At 40.2% G+C, this 23,662-nt stretch overlaps 1 protein-coding gene and 1 long non-coding RNA gene across 2 annotated transcripts; both read right to left on the bottom strand.

Annotated features, from left to right (window-relative positions):
* Positions 1-6,472: 6,472 nt before the first annotated feature.
* LOC143415184 (uncharacterized) lies at positions 6,473-9,289 on the bottom strand. The gene is made up of 4 exons (XM_076880740.1): positions 8,903-9,289; positions 7,655-7,707; positions 7,474-7,543; positions 6,473-7,346 (listed from the first exon to the last, which is right to left on the bottom strand). Exons 3-4 carry the CDS (start codon positions 7,475-7,477, stop codon positions 6,706-6,708), a joined length of 645 nt encoding a protein of 214 aa, XP_076736855.1. The 5' UTR covers positions 7,478-7,543; positions 7,655-7,707; positions 8,903-9,289; the 3' UTR covers positions 6,473-6,705.
* Positions 9,290-12,317: 3,028 nt separating this feature from the next.
* LOC112430368 (uncharacterized) lies at positions 12,318-18,888 on the bottom strand. Its single transcript, XR_003022030.2, has 4 exons — positions 17,657-18,888; positions 15,911-17,527; positions 12,936-13,050; positions 12,318-12,505 (listed from the first exon to the last, which is right to left on the bottom strand). It is a non-coding gene; the product is annotated as an uncharacterized LOC112430368 (long non-coding RNA).
* Positions 18,889-23,662: the final 4,774 nt, after the last annotated feature.

Genomic DNA, 23,662 nt, shown 5'->3' with positions numbered 1-23,662 from the left:
AAACAGCTGAACAGGTCAGTGAAACACAGTAGTGTACTGAGCACGTTTCCCTCTGAAATATGACAGAGTCTGAATACATTTACAATATGATCCATGTAGATAAAGTCACAAATATGATGCTGATGACAAACAAATAGCACAAGACAAAATCACCACTTTACAATTTATGGAGCTTCAAATATTTCCATCACTTCTTTTACAGCACATCTTTTCTTACAGATATTTGACTCATGTGAAGAAAATTTCATTTACCTGAGCTGTGAGATATAAGGCAGACACTGCAGGAAACTCCTCACTTCACTCTCTTCATGTGAGCAGCCTGTCAGCTCCACTTGTTTCTTCTCTGGTTGCAGTTTCAGCACTTCCAGGAGGATGGAGGTCTTTCTCTCTGAGAGGTTTATGGACCAGACAGCAGGAGCTGAAAAAACTGACTGTAATGATGGAAGGACACTCAAGCCTGTTTTAGTCTCATAGTCCTTCATATGGGAGCACAGATCCAACAGGAAGTCACACTGATATGCGTCATCATCATCATCATCATCATCATCATCATCATCATCATCATCATCATCAATGAAAGGGAATGTTCCATGTTTGCACACTGATGATAACAGCTCCAATATCTTCTCTCCTGTCTGCTGTTCTCTCTCTGCTGCTGCACAGAACAGATTCCCAAAGAACCTCGTTGTGTCTTCATCTAATGTCTCCTCATCAACACTGGAACAATAAGAAGGAAACATTTAGTGATGATTAGATGTGAGCTGCATAAAAACAACCACACACTACTGATGGACTCCATCTTACTGACTCACAACACAAACATTAATCCTGTGTGTGAAATCACTGTGTACTGAACTGTGACTGTCATTTTATTTGCTGTCTGACTTTAGAGCAACAGATGCTTGATCCTGTTTTATCTTAAAGTTGATGTGACATGTTCTTATTCTTTAACATGGCTGTGTTATTGTTACTGTTTGATTCTTATTAAACATCATTTCATTATTGTCACACAGACAGAAGACTGTCACATGTTTCAAAGTGGAAACTGATTGATTTAGTAAGTCAGACAGTAAAGCTTCAAAAACAGCTCAGCTCTTTCATTTGAATGTTCACGGAACTAAAACTCAAGTGAGTGTTAACAACAAGTCAGTAAGAAGAAGAAAACATTGAACCCTGATCTTTAGTGAATTTACAACATTTGTGTGAAATGAAGGATCAATGTGGATTGATTGCTTCATTGGTTAACCATGCAAAGCAATAGTCCTGCAATTCATCTGAAGGTGCAATACTGTATGAAAATAATCTACCATAGTTTATGGTTTATTCATGATATCTGATAAAAATTGTGAACCTTTTATGAACCAATAAGCTGATTGTGATTCAATAAATTACATTCCATGATTAAGCAGCGCTGTAAAGAATATTGTTAGAAACTAGAATTAATGGTTTGTGCTTGTTCTGGTTAAAGCACTTGCATTATTTACATATGGCCATATACATAACTATGGAATGTGATTTTAATCAGTGATAGCGCTGTTGTTTACAGGCTTGGTTTTTTGTGAGATCGTGAGACCTGGATTTCTTCCTTGCCAAGGGAGACGGTGAGCTTCTCCCTTTGAAAGAACCATAGCCATTCCAGGTTGCTCTTCCCTCAAGAACAATTGCAACAGTGCGGTCGGACGAAATCGCACCAATCACAGACATCTGACCTTCTGGATTTCACTTAACTAAACACTGACTATTAAGCCGGCATGACAGACATATGTGAGCTCAGATATGATTCTGGGGTATTACTGTTATTGCTATTATTGTATTCTATTTTCATATTGTCATTCCTGTTTATGAAATTGATGTTTAATACAAGTCAAAACAGTTTTACCTGTGACTCCAGTCATTCTTCTGCACCTTAGTCCTCCTATGACTCTAGCTTGTGGCCCATTTTTCCTTTTACTTTAACTTCCCCTACCCTATCCTTTAGTAGCCTACATAGATCAAAACTAATAAAAATAAAACTGATAACAATTACAAATGCATACAAGGTACAAGTTACAACTAAGTTATTATTGATAGAACGTAAAATATTTCCAGTGTTGTTTCAGGGAGCACTTCATTTTATGTAGATTTAATCATGTAAAGTACATTTTATTTACCTGAGCTGTGAGATATAAGGCAGACACTGCAGGAAACTCCTCACTTCACTCTCTTCATGTGAGCAGCCTGTCAGCTCCACTTGTTTCTTCTCTGGTTGGAGTTTCAGCACTTCCAGGAGGATGGAGGTCTTTCTCTCTGAGAGGTTTATGGACCAGACTGCAGGAGCTGACAGGAAAAATGGCTTCAAAGCCATTTTAAAGTCACTTGAAAACTCTTTCACATGTTCAAACAAATCAAGAAAGATGTTGTCTATGTCCGTTTTAACTGGAAACAATAGGAGGAGCCTCTTCAGTATATGTTTGTTTTTTTCTTTATATTGAAGTGCTGCTTTCAGGCATAAATCCATGAATAGCCTCTTCTGCTCCCTCTCCAGTGTCCCATGGTATTTCTCCTGCCTCCATGAAACTGGACCTCTGAAGCTGAAAAACAAAATTTCAGATTTCTGTTAAACTTGATTTGATCAAACTTTAAGCACCCAATGTATAGCAGGGAGTAGACACAGGGTTAGTGTCATGCTGGAATACAAAAGGGGAAAAAACTTATAAATGTAGAATGCCCATGCTTGTACAAACCCAATTCTGAGACAGCTATGATACTGTGTTACATATAAATACAAATGTTAAAGTTAAAAGTTAAAATTAGTCACCTATTAAAACATGGTATTGAAAATAAACAGCGGAAAATAGCCACCCCTAAGGTTTTTTTTTTTGTGTGTTTATGGTTGTAATTGTTGACCCTGGAGTTGCCCACCCCTGCTTTAAACCCTAATCTGTCATTCAAACATTCTTGTTAGATTATGGTAGTTTCAGGTATTAAAATGCTATTACATCCGGACATAAGAGGACGCATAGCATAGTTAGTAAATATGCTGAGCGGTGATGTGGGGTCATCCAACACCGGCTTCAGGGAGGAGCATACGGCAGCGTGCTCCACGGAAGATTTTTCTATTGGAACAGTCTCGAGATGACAACCTACGCTCAGCCTTCGACCAAGTGATAAGAAACGATGGTCGGTGTATTCACGATGGTCAGTCCTGAAGCGGTGCTGGGATTTTCTCCCTTTCAGTTATTGTTCGGCAGGAAACTGTGGTTGGCGCTCAACCTTATTAAAGAAAACTGGGGGGTCCAAGCCCTGCTAAAAATGAGATTCAATACGTCCTGGACCTGAGAGCAAAGCTTCAAGCGTTGGATAGGTTATCACGGGAGGATTTAGTTCAGGCCAAGGAACAACACCAGCACCTGTACAACAGACCCAGGCAATTTCTACTGGGAGATAAAGTGCTGTATTGCTCCCGTCTTATAGCTCAAAGCTACTTGCCAAGTGGCAAGGGCCCTTCGTGGTCACATGGCAAGTGTGGGACGTGGAGTACAAGGTGGCATGGTCAGACAGGGGCGGAACCACACAGATCTATCACCTCAATCTCCTTAAAGCATAGATAGGGGCTGAAACCGCTGCTCTTGTGAGCCTGGTTAAGGAAAGAGATGAATTGGGGCTGGAGGTGCCAAATTCCACCATTGTGATAACCATCTCACACAGGCCCAGAGAGCAGCGGTTAACACCCATTTCAAAAACAGCGGTTTGTGGATGTCTCTCCTCTGCCTGGCCATATGAATCTCATGGAGCATCACTTTGAAATGCAGCTTGGTGTGACGGTGCATTCACAGTCCTACAGGTTATCTGAGCACAAAAGACAGACTGTTCAAAAGGAATTGGCAGAAATGCTAAAGATGGCATCAACAGAAGAAAGGTAGGTCTATACAGTTCTGTGTGGACTATTTCAAGGTGAATCAGGTGTCAGAGATTGATGCCTGTCCCATGCCCCGGATCGATGAGCTTTTTTCGCTTTTTTACTTAACTGGATTTAACCAAGGGCTACTTGCACATTACCTTATCTGCAGAGTCTAAGGGAACAAAAAAACGGCCTTATCCACTCTTTACAGTTTGCACCCATTAATCACACTTCCATTCTGCTTATTTGAAGCCCTGACCACTTTCCAGCACCTTATGGACCGGGTACTGTGTTTAAAAGCTGCATATGCTGCCGCTTACATGGATGATGTCATCATCCATAGCAACAACTGGGCAGAGCACGTGCAGCGGGTGGCCATGGTGCTGGAGTCCCAGAGGCAGGCGGGGCTCACGGGGAACCAGAAGAAGTGCACTGTTGGACGGAGGGAGGTACAGTATTTGGGGTACCACGTGGGAGTTGGGCAGGTGCATCCTCAGATGGATAAAACAACAGCAATTGCCCGCATCCCAAGACAAAAACGCAGGTGAGGCAGTTCTTGGGACTGGCCAATTACTACCATCGGTTTGTGCCCGGCTTTGCGAAGCTGACCAACACCTTGACCAATCTCACCCGAAAGGGTGCCTCGGATCTGGTCCAGTGGAGGAAGCAGTGCCGGGCGGCATTTGTGTGGGTGAAAGAAGCTTTCTGTGGGAAACCCCTGCTCCACACACCTAACTTCTCCCTTCTTTTTATTCTGCAGACCAGCACCTTGAACAGAGGGCTTGGGAGTGTTTTAACCCGGGAAGTAAGAAGAGTCAACCACCCCATCAAGTACATCAGCTGGAAACTTTGAGAGCGGGAGGCCAGGGACAGCACCATGGAAAAGGACTGCCTGGCAATTCAGTGGGCAGTAGACTCCCATCATTATTACCTCCTGGGCTTTAGAGTTACACCATTATTTTTTAAAGAAGTAAAACAGTAATAAAAAAAAATAGAAGTTACATTGTCAGTACATTAGATATTGATATAAATTATTTAGTTCGGTAACAAGTATTAAAGTCAAGTCAAAACCTATTTTTTCCATTTTAACAGTCATAATTATTTGAAAGCAAAAGCTACATACCTGAGTGAGCTGATGAACGGCAAAGCCTTTAACAGAGACTCACACTGACTGTGACAGGCAGGAGTTTCATTGTCCCAGTGGAGGCACACATTAACCTTTGTATGCATCCTCTGCATGACTTCCACAGCTCTTTCAAAAAGCTTCTTTTCACCATCAACTAGAAGGTGAAGGTTTCCATCTAGGCTGAGTAAGCTTACAAAGTTCATCTGCTCTTCATTGATAAGAAAAATCTCCCAAAGCTGTCGAGGCAGAGGGCCAGACCTACAATTGAAAAAGAGATCATTACCTCAGAGTAAAACTAACCAAGAATACGCGTCTCATTAAAGGATGTAACCTAAGCAGTAATATAAGCCTAAAAGCGCATGTTCATTCTTACCACTGAACATTTTTAAAGCATTCAAACAGCTGTCTCATTCCTTGTTCTGATATCACAACATCCTCGAGGTTCAGCCTTATTTTCCTTTCCTTTGACTGAGTGACCACAAAGGCCACAGCACAGCAAGGGTAAGGATCCAGACTGTCTCCACTGAGGTCAAGGCGGTATTTTAGTTTGTCTAGAAGGTAGATGCACGCTTCAGGACTCTGGGACTCATACAAGCACTGACATAAGAACAGTATGTGGACATGGAGCCCACTGTCCTCAGTATCAGCCTCTTCTTGCTCACACAGATGAGGAAGAAATGTGTTTATCAGCTCCTTGAAGAACCAGTTAGATGTATTCTTCAGGTCCTGATCTGGAATCAGATGCTTCATCAAACTTGGGCTCTTCTCATTCAACAGTCGACACACGAAGGGGATCAGATGTTTCATGTGTTTCTTCTCCTCTGTGAGGCACTGCTGAAAAACATCTCTGACTTTATCAGGATTCTTCAAGAGCCACAGTGCTGCAAAAAACTCCTGCACTGTGTAATGGAGGAATGCATGTGTGGTTATCGTTTCAGTCGGGGCCACCTTGATGAGAAGTGGTTTCAGGAAGGACAGGACACAGCTGTCTTCACAGGTCAGGTCTGTCAGGTTCACAGATTTTTGTTGAGTTGCAAGAAAAGCAGCTTCAGCTAGAGACAGAATTTCTTCTGTCTTGGTGCTGATGAACGAATTTAGATCTTTGTTCTTTGTTTTGCTGTTTATCTGAAGGCAGAATCGAATAATATTGATGTAGATCTCAGTTATTGTACATGGCTGTGGAGAGTCTTCTGAGTTAAAGCAAGCAGCTATCATCAGTGCATACATGGGGACATGACAAAGAGTTACCAACTCCAAGTTACTCAAAACTTTCTCCTGATCTTCACCGAGTGTTGCAGATAAGTATGTTTTTATAGTCTGCTCACTAAAACCTTTCACCTCCACTCTGTCAAAGTCCCCAGAAAGGAAGTCTTCATCCTTTTAGAATCTTAACGTGTCCTGAGTGTTTCCTTTATTTGTACATACTGTTAGGTTCACAGCAGAGTTTTTAAAGGAAAGTGTTCAGAATCAGAATCAGAATCAGAATGGGGTTTATTGCCAAATGTTGAGCAGGTTTACAACATTAGGAAATTGCTGCGGTGCTTCAGTGCAAACATAGTGTCATAAATAGCACTTAAATAGACATGGAAAAAAATAAAAGTAGGGATAAGAATTAAAAGTGCTACGTGGAAAGATATATACATGAGTGCAGGTGGTGATCAGTGCCAAACATGGAATGATGCAGTGACACAGCGTAGGGTCATGTGTTAGTGGCGGGTACAGTCATATGGTTATTATTCATGTGTCCAACAGCAGAGGGGAAGAAACTGTTCTTATGGCGAGAGGTTCTGGTGCGAATGGACCGGAGCCTCCTGCCTGAGGGGAGCAGGTCAAACAGACTGTGTCCAGGGTGAGAAGGGTCAGCTGAGATCCGAGCTGCACGCCGCAATGTCCTGGAGGTGTACAGGTCCTGCAAAGATGGGAGTCTGCAGCCAATCACCTTCTCAGCAGAGCGCACAACACGCTGCAGTCTCTGTTTGTCCCTGATAGTGGCTCCAGCGTACCACACGGTGATGGAGGAGGTGAGGATGGACTTGATGATTGCAGTGTAGAACTGCATCATCGTCCGTGTTGGCAGGTTGAATTTCTTCAGCTGCCTCAGGAAGTACATCCTCTGCTGGGCTTTCTTGATGACGGAGGTGATGGTGGGCTCCCACTTCAGGTCCTGGGTGATGGTGGTACCCAGGAAGCGGAATGAGTCCACAGAGGTGATGGGGGTGTCAGTCAGGATGATGGGGGGGAGTGGGGCTGTGTGCTTCCTGAAGTCCACAATAATCTCCACTGTCTTCTGGGCATTCAGCACCAGGTTGTTGTGGCTGTGGTTGTTCAGTGTTTGTTCAGCTAAAAGATTTAAAGGGCAGAATAAACTACATTTATATTTCGTTAATAAACATATGTAATAGAGCATTGAAGAGAAACATCAGTTATCAGATACCTGTAGACTTCAGAGTATCAGAGACACACTTACACATCAGCCTCAAAGTCTCCACTGATGAGAAACTCCATCAGCTGTTCAGCATCTTTGTGCTGTTATTTTCCTGATCACAAGAAACAAAAATCAAAAACTGTAAGACTGTGGTGTTACTGTGAGCTCAAAGACTGTTATTGTCTATTATTACAGTGGCTTTAATCCTCACACGGAATCTCACCTGTTCCTCTCTCCACCACATCACATCATGCTGAGTGTGAGCAGCTTCATTTTCTGTGACAGGGGAGTAAATTTCCCATTAAAGCATTGTAGCGGGTGACATGGTCTAAATAACCCAGTTATTCCAATGAAGATAAAAATGCCAGACAAAAAAACTCAGTACACATCTACATTAACCATAAATCTCTGCAATTAAAATCACGTTCTGGGTTAAGCTTATCAGTAATTAAAACCTCATTATGGGTCAAACTTGTCTCATTTGTTTATTATCAATGTGCCTCTGCTCTACTGCAGTTTAATCCGAATTTAAAGAGCTAAAAAGAAAGAAAAAAGGCTGTGAACATGTAAATTTAGTCACACACACACAAACAGTTATCACAAGAAAAACTAAACAATAGGCAGCCTACTTCTTCTGTTTAAAACAACTCAAACTGCCTGTAAAATCTTTAAGTTCTCTCTGCAAAAGATGCCGAAAATAAGAAGTCAAGTTTGGATTAAAGGAGCAATATGCACAGAGCATGATAAAGGTACAAAGATATTCCAACTTCCGGGATCAGCGGCTCATAAGTGATGAGTAACTTTCGAACTATCAGAATGGAGACAAGAAGCGATCCGAGCCGAACGATAACAAAAGTCTAACTTTTCTGTCCTGCAGGACATTTGCTTCATGTGCTATTAACTACAACACACCACCAAGTTGAAAACAACACTTTTACATTTTTATGTATATTAGGACAGTTGTTTAGGAATGCGTGAGTTACATAAAAGTCATTTTCTTCCCTTTTTCTTTCTTTTGGTCTTCAAAAGAGAGAGAAAAGCCGCCTTCACCTCTTTTATAACACAAACAGCTTGAGCCGATCGAGTTCGCCAGACAACCTATGTGAGTGTCGAAACACACATGGATGTACACGACAATAAAGAGAGACGAAACACAAGGACATAGTACTAGACCCCCCCCCCCCCCCCCCCCCCCACCACCACACACACACACGAGCGCAAAGGGAACCTAATAGATAAGAGAACATAAACGCAAGAATACAAATACACTCAGAGACATAAAATGGACTAAACTCAATACTAACTGTAAAAACGTCCCTTCCTTCAGATATCCACTGTACCTTCCACAGACGGCGGGTTTGATGCGAACCAAAGCGGCCTAGTGTGCTGTCCTTCCTCGTGGATCACAGAAACAGTCGAAAAGTAAAGTTTCTACAGCTTAAAACCAGTCCGCCTCTTACCTGAATCTTACCTGTATGGTACTAGTTCATTGTGTCCGCTTCTTTTGGGATCGTTTCTCTCTGTGTTAATCCATAGGATAGTAAAAAAGAACAAAAAAACAAACAAACAAACAAACAAAAAAAAAAAACGCCGGCTGGACGTTTTCCTTTCACTTTTCTTGATCAGGAAGTAGGAAGTACTTATAGGATTTACCAGATGCCACCGCTGCAGGCAAACTAGGTCATAAATCGCCACTTTTCCAACCCGTCTGGTTAAGAAATGACGTAAAAGTCGCTGTTTAATAATCAGGACGCTGTAAAACTCTGTAAAGTCTTTTAGCTGCAGGAATAGTTCTTCAATCAATCAAATTAATTTCACTTTCACATGCTAAAGAGATTCTTTATCACACTGTGGGACAGTAATCTCTCATGTTTAAATACATGCAGTTTAAAGTTTCAGATTCTGATGTGCAGCTGTCATTTAGTGCGGAGGAACGGTCACGTGACCCCTTTCCCCGCTTCGGGAGCGCTCACCGGCAGTGGCGGTCCTAGCCTGTTTGGCGCTGGGCGAACCCCCCCCCCCCCCCCCCCCCCCCCCCCCCCACACACACACACACACACATAAAACATATTAAGGATTGTACATTAACATAAAACTGTTGTCGGAACTAATTGATATTAAAATCTGTAACATAATGTATAGTTTGAAGTTTAGTCTGTTACTGTTACTATTTTTACCATTTCTTTTTGGAGCAACTGTAACCCACATAATTTCCTTAGGGGTTAATAAAGTATTCTGATTGTTTCAGGATGACTCACCATTATCCAATGACACATCTGCTTACCTGTATCTTTTGCTCGTTTCTCCTCCTCTTCTTTTCTATTTTTTTCTAAACTGAGCACCTGATGGTTTTGAACTTTTCTTGTCCATTTTCCATTGGTTTTCATTTTGCACTCCAGTATGAAGACAAATCCCCCAACTCGAGGATCGCCACAACATAACCTAATAGACCTACACCTTAGTTCACATATTCACTTTGTCTAAGGTGTATTTCTGGGATTTCGCACAACCCGGGATTAAAATCATGAATACAATGGGCTTGGATTTACAACATTATGAATGAAATGTGCTCTATTTGGAAGCAGTCGCCCCTCCCCTTTCGACAGGTTGTGTGTGAGACTTTAAATCATCAAACTGTAAATTATAAATTTTAAATTGTTATTGATCCCTTTACCCCTGTTCCTAAAGTGTATATTTATTTTCTTACTCTTCTTATATTTATTGTTTGTTTACTTACACTGCTGTAACTGGAGCCTCGTCGTCTCGTCTCTCTATATACTGTACTTATATAGCGGAGATGACAATAAAGTTTACTTTGACTTCAGCAGCAAGCGGCGCACCGAGGGCTCTCGCGCTCACTTTTCTAGTATAGAATTTTGAAAAAACATCGGTGCAAATTATAAGTCTGTATCATAATGTCTGGTGTTTTCATGTTTGTTGTTTTGTTTTTATTTTGTTTTATTTTGCGAGTTGGTTATTAGATGCTGCTCCAGCCAGCCAGAGAATCCCCCGCCGCCCCGCCCTCTCCTCCCTGTGCTGCAAGCAGCAGGCGCACCTTGCAGACGGAGGGCGCCCTTACTCCCAGCAAATGGGCGATAGAAAGCAATTTTTTTGCCGATGCCTTTAATGCCACCCCCCACCACGATGCCACCCCGGGCAACTGCCCGTGCTCACAGGTCAATGTGAGCGGATCCAGTTGACTCTTTACTAGGGATGGGTACCGGTATCATGGCACCGGTTCTGACATAAACGGTAGTAACCAGACTGAAAAGCAGCGCACATTTCGCTGCTTTTTTTCCTGAGCTGTGATACACTTTAGATTCTAGCCAATCATTTTACGTTTCCGAGGATAGTAGGCGGGTCCAGGTACGTACGTTCTTTTAGAGCAGAGCTACAGATAAAAAATGCCCAAGGCGAAGCGGTCAAAAGTCTGGCTGTACTTCACAGCAAAAGATGCAAACTCAGCAGCCTGCAACAAGTGCTTTAAGCTGATACTGTGATACTGTCAAAGGAGGTAACACCTCGAATCCGATGAAACACCTGGCGACGAATAGCGTTTTTTTTAAAAGCCGAAAAATGCGCCGTATTTGATAGCGTGCTGCGAGACCTCACACCGTGCACATCTACTGCGGGTGTGGTGCCTGTTATTGGACCCGGAGTTTGCAACATCCACCAAAAACCCGAAGAGGAGAGTCCTGGCCCCTAGCCCTGCCAGTGTAGCAGAAATGATGAGGATGATGATGGCAGCAGCAGCCGTTCTTCTCTGCGTGAGTAGCTTAATGTTGTTCGTGTGTAATTTACGTTGCGTACGCTAACCACGTTATTACATTAATGCATGTAAGGTGAACTAGCAACATCATCATAGTTACATGCGGCTGTCTTCTTGTTTGATGGCAGATACTCCCTTCACCCTGGTCAAAAAGGCTAAAATGACCAAAGAAAAAGTGGAAAACAGCTAAACATGAGAGGTTTTTGGATAAAGTTTGTGTTTTTTCCATTGTTTAAGCACTGCTTCCAGCCAAGAGTGATACCATATATGCCCCATAGCTGCAGAAAAGGCTAACATTGTTATCTTTTTAGAAAAAACAGCTGAACATGTGAGGTTTTTGGACCAATTTTGTGTTCTCCATTCTTTAAGCACCGGTTTGAGCACCGTTTAAGCACCGGCACCGTTTCAAAAGTACCGGTTTGGCACCGGTATCGGATAAAACCTAAACGATACCCATCCCTACTCTTTACAATCTTTACAATCCAACCAACTGGACGTTTTACTTTAGTAAAACAGTGAAACATGAGTCTTTCATTCATCACCGTTCAGGTTGTGGGTTACAACAGAAAGTGATACATTTACTGTTCTCAAGTGGAGTCAGACTATTTCAACAGAGGATGTTTTGCTGAATAAGAGGATAATCACGTCTGTGTGAACTCGAGTCATAGAAACTTTTACAAACTAAACCACGTTTGTCCATAATTTGGACTGCAGGGAACAGGGGGAAGAAATAGTGAGAAGGTGATTAGCGGATCACTGAAGGTGGGGCAGCCCCTGAGAGTATAAGGAGGATCCATAGAGGTAAATAAAATGCATTAGCAGTGACGGAACTTTGACCTCTAACTTTTGTTATGTGGTATCGTTTCAAATTACAGAGAAGTGTGCACAGTGTTTAAACAAATAGGACTGTGACAGGAGAGGGATTAACTAATGAAGAGGTTGTTTGTTTTATTGGGAGGGATATAGAAACAGAATAAAGTTACATGAAATACATGTGAGCTGCTGGACAGACAGGTGAGATCCATGTGAATGACTTCACTAAGTTCTTTCGTTCATTCCTCTGTTAAATCCAGATGATTTTTTGTCATGGTTAGTGAAGGACTCAAAAAGCAGAATCTTAAATCTTCAGTACAGTGTGTTTATTTACAGTGACACATGATCACACAGAAAAGCAACAATCTTTGCGACTGGGTTCTGAGACAGCTGGATGTCCTGAAGGCTCGAATCCTCGCCACGGGCCTGGTCAGAAGAAACACCAGAAACAAGTCCACAACTCAGTGAGAACATTTACTCAGCCTGGGATTCCTGCACAGACACAAGCAGAAGGTAATTATCAGGGAACACACAGGCGATGGAGAAAACTGATCATATGTTGGCAAACTAAATGGTAAAATGGTAAATGGCCTGTATTTATATAGCGCTTTTCTAGTCCCTAAGGACCCCAAAGCGCTTTACATATCCAGTCATCCACCCATTCACACACACATTCACACACTGGTGATGGTAAGCTACATTGTAGCCACAGCCACCCTGGGGCGCACTGACAGAGGCGAGGCTGCCGGACACTGGCGCCACCAGGCCCTCTGACCACCACCAGTAGGCAACAGGTGAAGTGTCTTGCCCAAGGACACAACGACCGAGACTGTCCAAGCTGGGGCTCGAACCGGCAACCTTCCGATTACAAGGCGAACTCCCAACTCTTGAGCCATGATCGCCCCAAACTAACTTTACTAACTAGCTTAGTCAACAATCCAGCATTGAATAAATGTCTTCCTCCGGCTTAAATGGAAACTGGCTGATGACCAAATCTCTCAGGTGCAGATAGGCTGAGACTGGAGGAAGACACACGTCTACAGATAGAGAGACAGAGAGAGAGCAGGCAAGAGTGAGAAGGAGAGCGAGAGAATCCTCACATATGAATAAAAGCAGGACAAGAAATCTATCAGCTCAGCTTAACACTATATTGTTGCTCAGTGCGATGTCAATACTGCTGTTTATTTCTGACATGGCAGCTGCACATTAGAGATCTGAAACTTTCAATTGCACACACCTAAACATTAAAGGTTACTCAGTGTGTTCAGCTCTGGCATTCTCACATAGCTTAATAAAAGAGTGTGAAAATCACTTCAGTGTCATTTTAATGTTATTTATTCACAGATATTTCTATAATCTAACACCATCAACCGAACACATGCAAATTCCTGTGACAATACCAAACACACTTTGTGCTGCTCCAACTTTACAGCTGAGCTTCATTTGGTTGTATTAGGTTCATATTTTTCATGACATAGTAAAATATCTCAGTAGAAACATGTGACATTCTGTTGCGAATAAAATATGGATTTAGCAGATTTGTAAATGATTACATACTGTTTTTATTTTCCACAGCGTCCAAAGTTTTGTGGAAATGGGGCTGTACTATAAGACTGTGTAAAATTGTATTTGTTTAACCCTTTCATGCATAGTGGTCACACAGTGGACAGCTATTCAAAGACTGTTTTCTTGTATTTGTGTCAGTGTTGATGGTACACTTGCACATAAACCACTACATTGGACACTGATGTGTCACTCTTGACTCAGTCTGTCTTGGTCTTGTCTTGGTTTTGATATCCTCTGGTCTTGGTATTGTCTTGGTCCTGCGGTTTAGGCGGTCTTGACTGTCTAGTACTCAAAACACTTTATACAACATGCCTCAATAAATTGTTCAGACAATCACTTTTGTTTCTATGCTTAAGTGCTTTCTATCTAACATTCACACATATTCAAACTGCAATAGATGCTTCAGAGAGCAACTTGGGGTTAGTAGCTTGCCCCCAAAATAATAATGCATCTACGCATGCATCTACTAATAATAATTAGTAGATGCATGCGCTACCTCCTGAGCTAAATCCATGGAACAAGATATATGTAATGCCTGATGCATTAGTTGTACACGGGAGACATCATGCTTTCTTTATATTGCCAGATAAAATAATTTAATAAATAGTAATTAAAAAAAACTTGTATTAAATAAGAAACATGTTGACAAATGATGGTGGTCACAGTGGCATCATCAAAATGCAAAAACTAAAAAGTAAGCAGAAAGTGATGGGATCTGACTACTTCCTGAAATTCTTCTTTAGCTGTCATTAAAGTGAACAGTCACACAACACATGGCCATTTTTATGCATAGTTCCCTGTTTTAAAAGGCTCAAAATTATTTGAACAATTGACTGAAAAGCAATTTAATGAGAATGTGAATAAGCCATACTTATAACTATAGTTAGCTCTAAAAATTCTTTTAGCGAGAAAGCAAAAGCTTCAGAAGCCAAGATTAAACTGAAAATGATAAAGGAGAGAAATAGATCATGATCTGAAGTATATCATATCATCTGCCAAGAATGCTGGAGGCTATGTTATGGCATAGGCATGTATGGCTGCCAGTAGAACCAGGTCACTAATATTTATTGATGATGTGACTGTTGATAGAAACAGGAATAATTTTGAAGTGTACAGGGGTATACTCTCTGCTCAGTTTCAGACAAATGCTGCAAAACTGGTCGTACAGTGCTCCACAGTGCAAATAGATAATGTCTCAAAGCATACCTCTATGTAACCCAAGACTTTTTCAAGGCAAAGAAATGAGATACATTCTTCAATGAGCAAGTCAGTCACCTGATCTCACCCAAGAGAGCATGTACGCATCTCAAGGGAGGAATCTGGTATTAAAAACTGCCTTTATACACTGTTCAGGAAATAATGAAAAACTGAAAACACATCAGCTCTCAATCATTTTGTCCAGTGACTTTCGAGCCTCTGAAAATGGGGCACTATGCATAAAAATGGCTACAAATCCTGAATAATTAGAACAACATTTCCCCCGGAATTCAAGCTAAAAGACTACACTTTAATATAGAACATATTAATTGGCTGAATTAAAACCGAAAGAGGCAAAACTACAAAAACCGAGCCGCTGTCCAGATGTGTGTGCACAGACCAAACTACAGATGATTTGAGGCATGCTCAAATCTTAATATTAGCTACCAGCTGACGCTAATTGGCTGCTGCCGGTCCAAACAATTTGATTTTGATTTGACCAATATTTGTTGAATAAAAAATGTTGTGACGCTACATAGTATGTATATAGCAGTTGAAATGTTTCAGTTAAGTCCTTATTGGTTAAATATATTGTTTGTTTATTTATTTATTTATTTATTTATAAATTGTGTACACAGGAACAAGAATAACTTAATGTATTTTAGCTTAATTGGCTGACATTTTTGTATTATTCTTGTGATTTCTTATTGGCCTTGTTTATTTAATGCAGGCCAGGTGAACCTTTTTTGGGGTATGAAAAAGGATGGCGAGCCAATGAACGGCTAGGAGCAGGACTCATTCTGCAATTGAAGCTTCCACTGGTTGGGTAGGAAGCTATCAAAGACGACGCTCTGTCCCCATTTTCCAAATACACTGATTTCCGCAATCATACACACCATTCCCCTCATTTATGGACAATGGCGCTTGGACATCTCTCATGGACAGTGCATCAGTGAAGCATGGTGGTAGCACCATGATGATTGCTACGAGTGAGAAAGCTGTAGTTACAAAAAATCTTGAATGTGTGAATTTATCAAGACAAAAGGGAAAGGCTCAGACATGTATCTTTTAAATGGAGAGTAAGTGTAGTTTGCAAGATGTGAGCAAACATGTAAATTACATCCTCTCACTTACCTTTGGAGTTTGCTCAGACATCCTAGTAATGGTCTTATTCCTTGTTTTGATACTTTTGTGTTTTGCAGCTTCAGCTGTATTTTCCTCTCCTTACTCTGGCTGATTATATAGGACACAGCATGGCATTGCTGAGGATCGAGAGTCTCCCCACTCAGATCAAGACAGTAGTCCAGTTTATCCAGAAGATAAACACAGGGTTCAGCAGACTGAGACTCATAGAGACACTGACATAAGAACAGCAAGTCTATTTCACAGTCCTCAGTGTCACTACAATCTACAAAGGTGGTCACCAAGTGTTTGAAGAACCAGCCAGATGTTTCTCTGAGCTGCTGAGAAGGAATCAGACTTTCTAGCAAATCAGTGTTTTTATCATTTAACAGTCCACACAAAAAGGGGACTAAGTGTTTCATGTGTTTGATGTTGTCAGTCAGACACTGTTGGACAACACTTCTGGTCCGTTCTGGATCCTTCAAGACCCACAGTGCTGCAAAAAACTCTTGAACAGTGTAGTGGAGAAAGGCACACAAGGGTTTCTTTGCAGTTGAGCTGACTTGAGATACACTCCTGCTCAAAAAAGCTAAATAAGCACAGCTTTCTAATTTGGGCAGTGATTTCAGGTTCACATTTTTTCCTTCTGTTGCACAAAAAGCAGCCTCAGATAAAGACAGTACTGCATCCCATTTAGTGCTTTCATTTTCAGATGTCTTGCCAACATTTCTCTGAATGCAGAAATGGAGGATATTGAGGTATATTTCTGTAACTGTGCAGGGATGTGGAGAGAACTCTGAGCCCTCAAAACTAAAGCAGGCAACCACCATCAGAGCGTACATGGGGACGTGGCACAGAGAGAATAATTCCAAGTTACACAAAACTTTGTTGAAGTGTTCCTCACTCAGATACTTGGATAAGTATTCTCTGATGCCCTGCTCACTGAAGCCTTTCACTTCCACTCTGAGACAGTCCCAACCTAACAGGAAGTCTGCTGACTCCACCTCTGGTCTGCAGGTGATGATGATTCAGGTAGAAGAGTCTTCTGTATGAGCTTAAACACCACAGAAGTAGAGGGGATATCTGTAACGCCATCAAAAATGATAGTAACATTGTCAGCATTATTCTTTATGTCCTCTAAGACTTTGTCTTTGCCTTCATCTGGTTCATTGAACACACTGAAGAGAAGATCCTCCAGTTTATGGACCTCTGTGATGTTGGGTGTTTCTCTCATATCAAAGTAGAACATGTAATCTAGATCCTTGTTGTCTTTCTCTGACCATAGTTTCAACATCTGATGGACCACAGCCGTTTTCCCAGTTCCAGGTTTTCCTACCAAAAGGATTTTTCTTTCATACGTTTTCAGCAGTTCACTGGGGGAAGTTTCCTGTTTGTCCTCAGGTATGTAGGCCTTTAGTTTTTTAGTGCGAACCTTCCTGCTTTTTTTGATCTTTGACTTTTTTATTTTGGATGGTGAAGCCTGTCCTTGTGTGTCTAACACAAGTGAAGTGTACGACAAAGATGTCTCCTTGTTGAACAGGACTGCTTTACTTTGGATCCATGATCTTTCTGAAATCTTTTGAGTTTCTGATTTCAGCTTTTGCTGGTATCTGTAGCACGGGCTGGGCCCTGAAAGAAAGGGAAATTAATTAAAAAGTAATTTAGTGATTTAACTCATGTGTCACTGAACAACACTGCATTTTAAATGAGTGTGATCACATTAAAACATGCCACGGACTTCAGTTTGTTTAAAAATACCTTGTAAATACGTTCCATCCATGTTGGTGTCCTCCTTGAAGGAAAAGCAGCTGATCCAGTAGTTCAGGTCAAATTCGTCTTTCAAAGAAGAGTCTGTCTCTGTATTTTCCAGAACAGACTGAGCTTTCTGTGGATCTCTTTATTATGTCAATAATCCTGAGAAACTCATAGCAAGCTGCTTCCCCCTTTTTGATGACAGAGTCCACAGTTCTTCTCCTTTTGTCAAAGTCGCCACCATCTGTCCTTATTTTACTGACTTCTTCCTCTGAGAAAACTCCTCTCTGGTACAGATTCTCCACAATCACAGCAGTGAGCCTCTTTAATGTTCTCACCAGGGCCCTATTTCAGAAAGCCGGTTTAGTGCAAACTCTGAGTAAGTATACGCTGAGTTAACGAAAACTCTGGGTTTTCGGTTTCACAAAGCGAGTTTAGATTAATTCTGAGTGAGTTACTATGACGACACACTCCGTCAAGCTAACCTGCCCCCTAGCAGGTTTACTTCAACTAACCCTGACGTTCTCCGCCTCTTTGTCAGAAACCTGACTGTAGGAAGTGTCAGACATGGCGTGCTCCTTCCTTGAAGAGCCAGTAGATGTTGAAGCCCAAATTCTCCGCAGAGCTCTCCGCCGGGAGAGAGTGATTAGAGCGCGTTTGGACATTTTATCATTTCCTGATGATTTTCTGTGTGAACGTTACCGTTTTTCAGCACAATCTATAATTTATTTGAATAACATCCTCAGGCCTAATATTGCTCATGTGACACATCGCGGACATCCTCTCAGTTCTGTACATATTATTTGTATTGCACTTCGGTTTTTTGCAAACGGGAGCTTTCTGTATAATATTGGTGACGCTGAGCACGTTTCCAAGGCTACCGTCTGTCGGGCAGTCAGGAATGTTACAGTTGCACTGAAACGTCTCCTGCACTCGTTTGTGGTGTTCCCCGGTCATAGACCCACAAGATTTATCAAAGAGGGATTCCACAAAATTGCAGGTAGCAGGATGAACAAAACTTAATTCATGATGTGGTGATACTTGAACTACTACTTAAATTTTACATTTATTCTCACGGTTCCCAGGCGTGATTGGCTGTATAGATGGCACTCACATTCCAATCATTGCTCCTTCAGTAAATGAAGGAGACTATGTGAACAGGAAGTCTTTCCACAGCATTAATGTACAGGTACATAGTTCCCTGTAGCATTTCAAACTAACAAATTATTCCATTATAGTAATGGATGCTAATTTGTGTTCTCTGCACTGTGAAGATCATATGTGATGCTGCCAACATTATCACAAATGTGGAAGCCAACTGCTCAGCCTCTGTGAGTGGTGGTGGTGGAGGACCTCCACCTGTTTTTCGGGCCTCCGCTTTTTTTCTATTGGCTATAACGGGTCACATTTGAGCATACAGAGTAAGCAAATATGTACTTGTAATGTGCTCAGATAATTTCAATAAGTGCTTACAGAAAGAAAATTAATGTAGCCTCTAACTGCAATTGGTTTACATCGGACAAACAGACCAAGCACTATGGCTCATAATACAATTACACCTTACCTGTTTGGACTATATTTTTATATTTCATTTTTACTTGCTGCCAGGAACGTTTGGGGCCTGTTGGGTTGCACCTGCGCTCACATCACATCACGAAATAAAATGTATGAAATAAAAAATAAAATAAAATATAATAAAATAACGTGTTAAATGGGTGGAAATCCCTAGATCAATGTTTAAATTAACACTCACGCATTGACTCTGTCGGCTATGTTTTGCCATGCATGCTCCCTTTCTTTTGCAGCTGAGGCTGTGTTACTTTTTTTCTGCAAAATTTGCATGTTATCGGCATATGCTGCCATCAGAATTTCGGCCTCAAGCGCTGTAAAATACATTGACCGCGCCTTCTTTCCCTCCGTCTCCATGGTGACTCGCTTAATCTGTGCTCCACTAATCAGGGCTTTATGTATCCTCGTGCGCGCGTTTAACTTGGGGTTAAAGCAACTCCGCGTTGACTGAACTAATTGTTATCAGCCTTTCTGAAACCGAATATTCTGAGTTGGACAGTTTGGGGTTACTCAACCCTGAGTATCGTTTTTCACTCTGAGTTTTCTAAACCGGCTTCCTGAAATAGGGCCCAGGTTGGTTCTGGCCCTCCTGACGTACTCCACTGCTAACTGAGAAGAACAAGCCATGTTTCCTTTATTTCCTGGATTTCAGTAGTTTCTGTTCAAACAATATGAATTTAAACAAATGTATTTTATTTCAAAGATTCAGACTATTAAATATAAAGCATGCTAAAAGAAATGGTGTTAGGTGGAGATAAAGTCTAATTTATCTTAGATTGACGTCCCACTGATCACATCCTGTGTCAAACAAGCTGGTTTAAAGGGGGGAGGGACTAAAACTGCATTTAAAACAAACACACACAACTGCTTAATTTTAAAAACAAATTTAATACGGACAAAAGTAGAATTTTCTTTTCCACACTTTAATTTCATTCTTAATTATTGAGCCACTGTATTTTATTTTTGATGTTGCTCTTGATCCTATCACTGCTAGGCTTTGTTTTAAATTGATGTGTCAAGTGTATTTATAATTTATTCTCAGTCTTTGACTTTTTCAACAGTCTTCTATTGTTTTTCCTGTCTATTGATTTTATTTTCTTATCATCTTTAAATGAGTTTCTCTTCTTTTTGCAAAGAAACTTGTAACTCTGGTTTTTATAAGTGCTAAGCATTTTCTCATTTTACATCCTCAAAACTTTCTTAATGCACAGCGAGTCTTGGTGACTTGCATAGTAATCTCTTTAAATATGCATGTGTCACATGCTCATGTCAATGATTATTTATTTATTTATTCATTCATTCATTCATTTATTTGTTATATAATAACTCAGACATTCTCTAGCAATATCTCCACACATGTCTGAAACTTACTCCAAATTCATGTTATACATTTTATATATTTTTTAAGAACCATATTCGTCTCAGCTCTGTTTTTGTTTTTTTTTTTAACTTTTTATGCTTTAAGCTGAGTTTATTTAAACTCCAAACCTTGTACCTCACAACTGGGAGATTTTAACATAAAATAGTGGAGCTGCTCTTCCTTCTTGTTTTGCTTCTTTATGGTTATTAACCTGCCAGCATGCGCATGTTTCCAGAGGAGAGGGGATGCATGTTCTCTAACTACAGACTACTGATCCAAAAACAGGCTTTACTGAATTGTATATATTTTTTAAGTAGTGTTGTTTTGTTGAGTCACCATTTCAGAGTTGCATTAAATACAATAATATAGATGTATTCTTTTTCATTTAGGTCTACTCCAGTCATAAAAAAATAAAATTCTTGTCTGTATATGTGATATATACAACCATATTCTTGTGCTGGACATTTTAGGCTGGAATTTCTAATCCTTATATTTTGATCTAAAAACTATAAAATGGTATACAATGCATTTTTGTTTAAAAAAATAAATAAAAATCTAAAAACCCCTTTGAAACCCCGTACTCAAAGCTTCTTCAGTTTACCATGGACCAAGTAAAAGTGAAGATGGTTGTGTCCAATCTGAAGGCTCCCAGGTCCTCATGTTTGCAGATCACAAATTGAACAAACGTTAAAGACAAAAATCATAATGCATAGCTTCCACTGTGTGACTCATTGATACTTGTTCAACCTATACATGAGCCAAAAGTGACCAAAAACCAAACAGCAGATAAGCTTTAGTACAAAGGGACAGTTATAAACGACTGATTTTGTTGTGTCACTGGCAAAATTATTAAATTAAGCATTTACAGAAATGGTTACGATGTAGCACCATCACACCCTTTAATGTCATATACCACACACTTAAAGACAGAAGTAGTTCAGATTTATTGATATGTGGAAACAATGCTGTTTATCCCCCTCTAAGCATTTTTACTTACAGCTCTTTAATGGTTTTGTAACACATACAAATACTGTATCTACGTTTCTTTCTTCACCCAGGTTTGAATTATTTTACATTTAACATCCGCCAATTTAAGCAATAGCCATCATTTTATCAGCTAGTTAAGAATATCTGGTTTCTTCAAAGCAGTCACTTTATTGTGGATCTCAATAAGATGTTTCCCAATACAGATGCATCAGAAATTAAAAGTGTAACAATTATTTTTGAGAATATTTTACAGCTTTTGGTCATGGAGGGAGTATTTCCTCCACTGCTGTTATCATCGTCATCGTCATCACTGAAATAAGCCAACTTAAAAAATGTATGAAATTGAGCTAAAAATGTCTGCATAACATCAAAAAAGCATCGTCATTAATGAGACCCATGGTCATTAAGCGAGGCGCTGACCTCATTATGCTTCCCACTCTTCAGCCAAAGCAGTGATGAAATACAGTTTTTAACTGTTCTGTTGCTCTACTGTAGGTGTTGTGTAGCTAAACTCATGTAATTAGATACACGGGTTTGGTTAATTCCACAAACGTTTCTTCCATGTTTTTTTTTTGTTTTTGTTTCTTGTTTTTTTTTTCAGGTTTGCAGTATTACACAACCACAGTTTGCAAAACATAAACAAATGGACTACTTTCATAACCTTATTCTGGCTTCTGCTCTGCAAGACTTTGAAACACACTTCAACCATAAACTCTCCGTTTTTAATTACACCTCAAAACACATTTGTTCACACTTGTATACACTTTATCATTACCATGGTCATGCATTTGTTCCCTTGATAAGACTTTTATAGTTTTGCTTTGTGGTTTTATTCAGTTATTTTATTCCTTTGTAACTTTGTGTTTTTAAGTTGTTGTAGTAACGTAATATCACTTATGGAGTCTAAATTGACGTGTTTAAATGTGTCCTTGATTTAACCCACAAATAATTAAGTCATACGGTGATTATTCACTTTTCGTGAAGCTCGGCACACGCAGAGAAATCATTCAGGGGTCATGACTGTGAAACAGGCTCCTTTTCAAAGATATACACATCACAAATGTCTCTGGATACAAAAACATCGACAACACAAAGAAATATCTGGAAAAACACAAGAAGACTGTCGCTCACTCGTCTTTAACTTTCATAGCTGAAAAGACTCTCAGCTGAGCTCCAGGTTTCATCATTTCCTCTTTTCTTAGTGGATCCTGTTGTTTTTTTTTACTAAATCTTTATTGCTTCGTGGTTTTCAGTCCATTGTATAATTGAGGGACACAGACCAGAAACAGAGGAGAGCAGGTAATCATTATATCTGTGAGCTGAAACATGACTAGTTTAAATATTGATAAGATACTTTGAATAGGAAGAAGAAATCATCTGTGGTTCTCATGTCATAACATAATTTAATATTTAAAGAGAAACCTAACATTAAATTTGTTTATCAAACAGGTATTGTGATTTTTTTTTAAAAAAAAAGTATTTTACAGTCACTAACTCATCCTGTAAAATAAGACAGAGAAAAAAGCGTTGGTTATGCAGCACAGTGCAAAAGTCTTGAACCACCCATCACATCTTTATATTTCGCTTCTAAGGATTCAGATGTTTCTTTAATTTTTAATGCAACAATTCTCCAGGTTTCTTTGACTGGTGACCTAAATATTAGTATTAAAAATGAATTTGAATTTTAAAAGCTCCTTTGCTGTTCACTTTAAAGTAGCTTCTATGAAATTATCCTTCCCTGTCATTTATAAAACAGTGATGTGGACTCTGGCTGCTATACTGTTAGTGATGAAGACTATTAGGCTACGTTCACACTGCAGGTCTTAATGCTCAATTCCGATTTTTTGATCAAATCCGATTTTTTTGTCTGCTCGTTCACACTACAAATAAAATGCGACAGCAAACGCGCTCTAGTGTGAACGCTCAAAGCGGCCCGCATGCGCAAAAGAAGATGTCACACACAACGCACTCTGTTTAGACCCAGAGCAACAGTATTGTTTGACTGATGGCCGTTAATATAAAGACTTCGGACTTTACGTTTCCCAATTTTTGCTTTAAGTTATTTTGTTATTTACATAATAATGTAAATAACCTAA

The sequence above is a fragment of the Maylandia zebra genome, linkage group LG23 (assembly GCF_041146795.1).
Source record: "Maylandia zebra isolate NMK-2024a linkage group LG23, Mzebra_GT3a, whole genome shotgun sequence".
Classification (NCBI taxonomy): Eukaryota; Metazoa; Chordata; class Actinopteri; order Cichliformes; family Cichlidae; genus Maylandia; species Maylandia zebra.
Note: the sequence above shows the minus strand (reverse complement) of the source record. Positions and strands in the feature narration are given on the sequence as shown.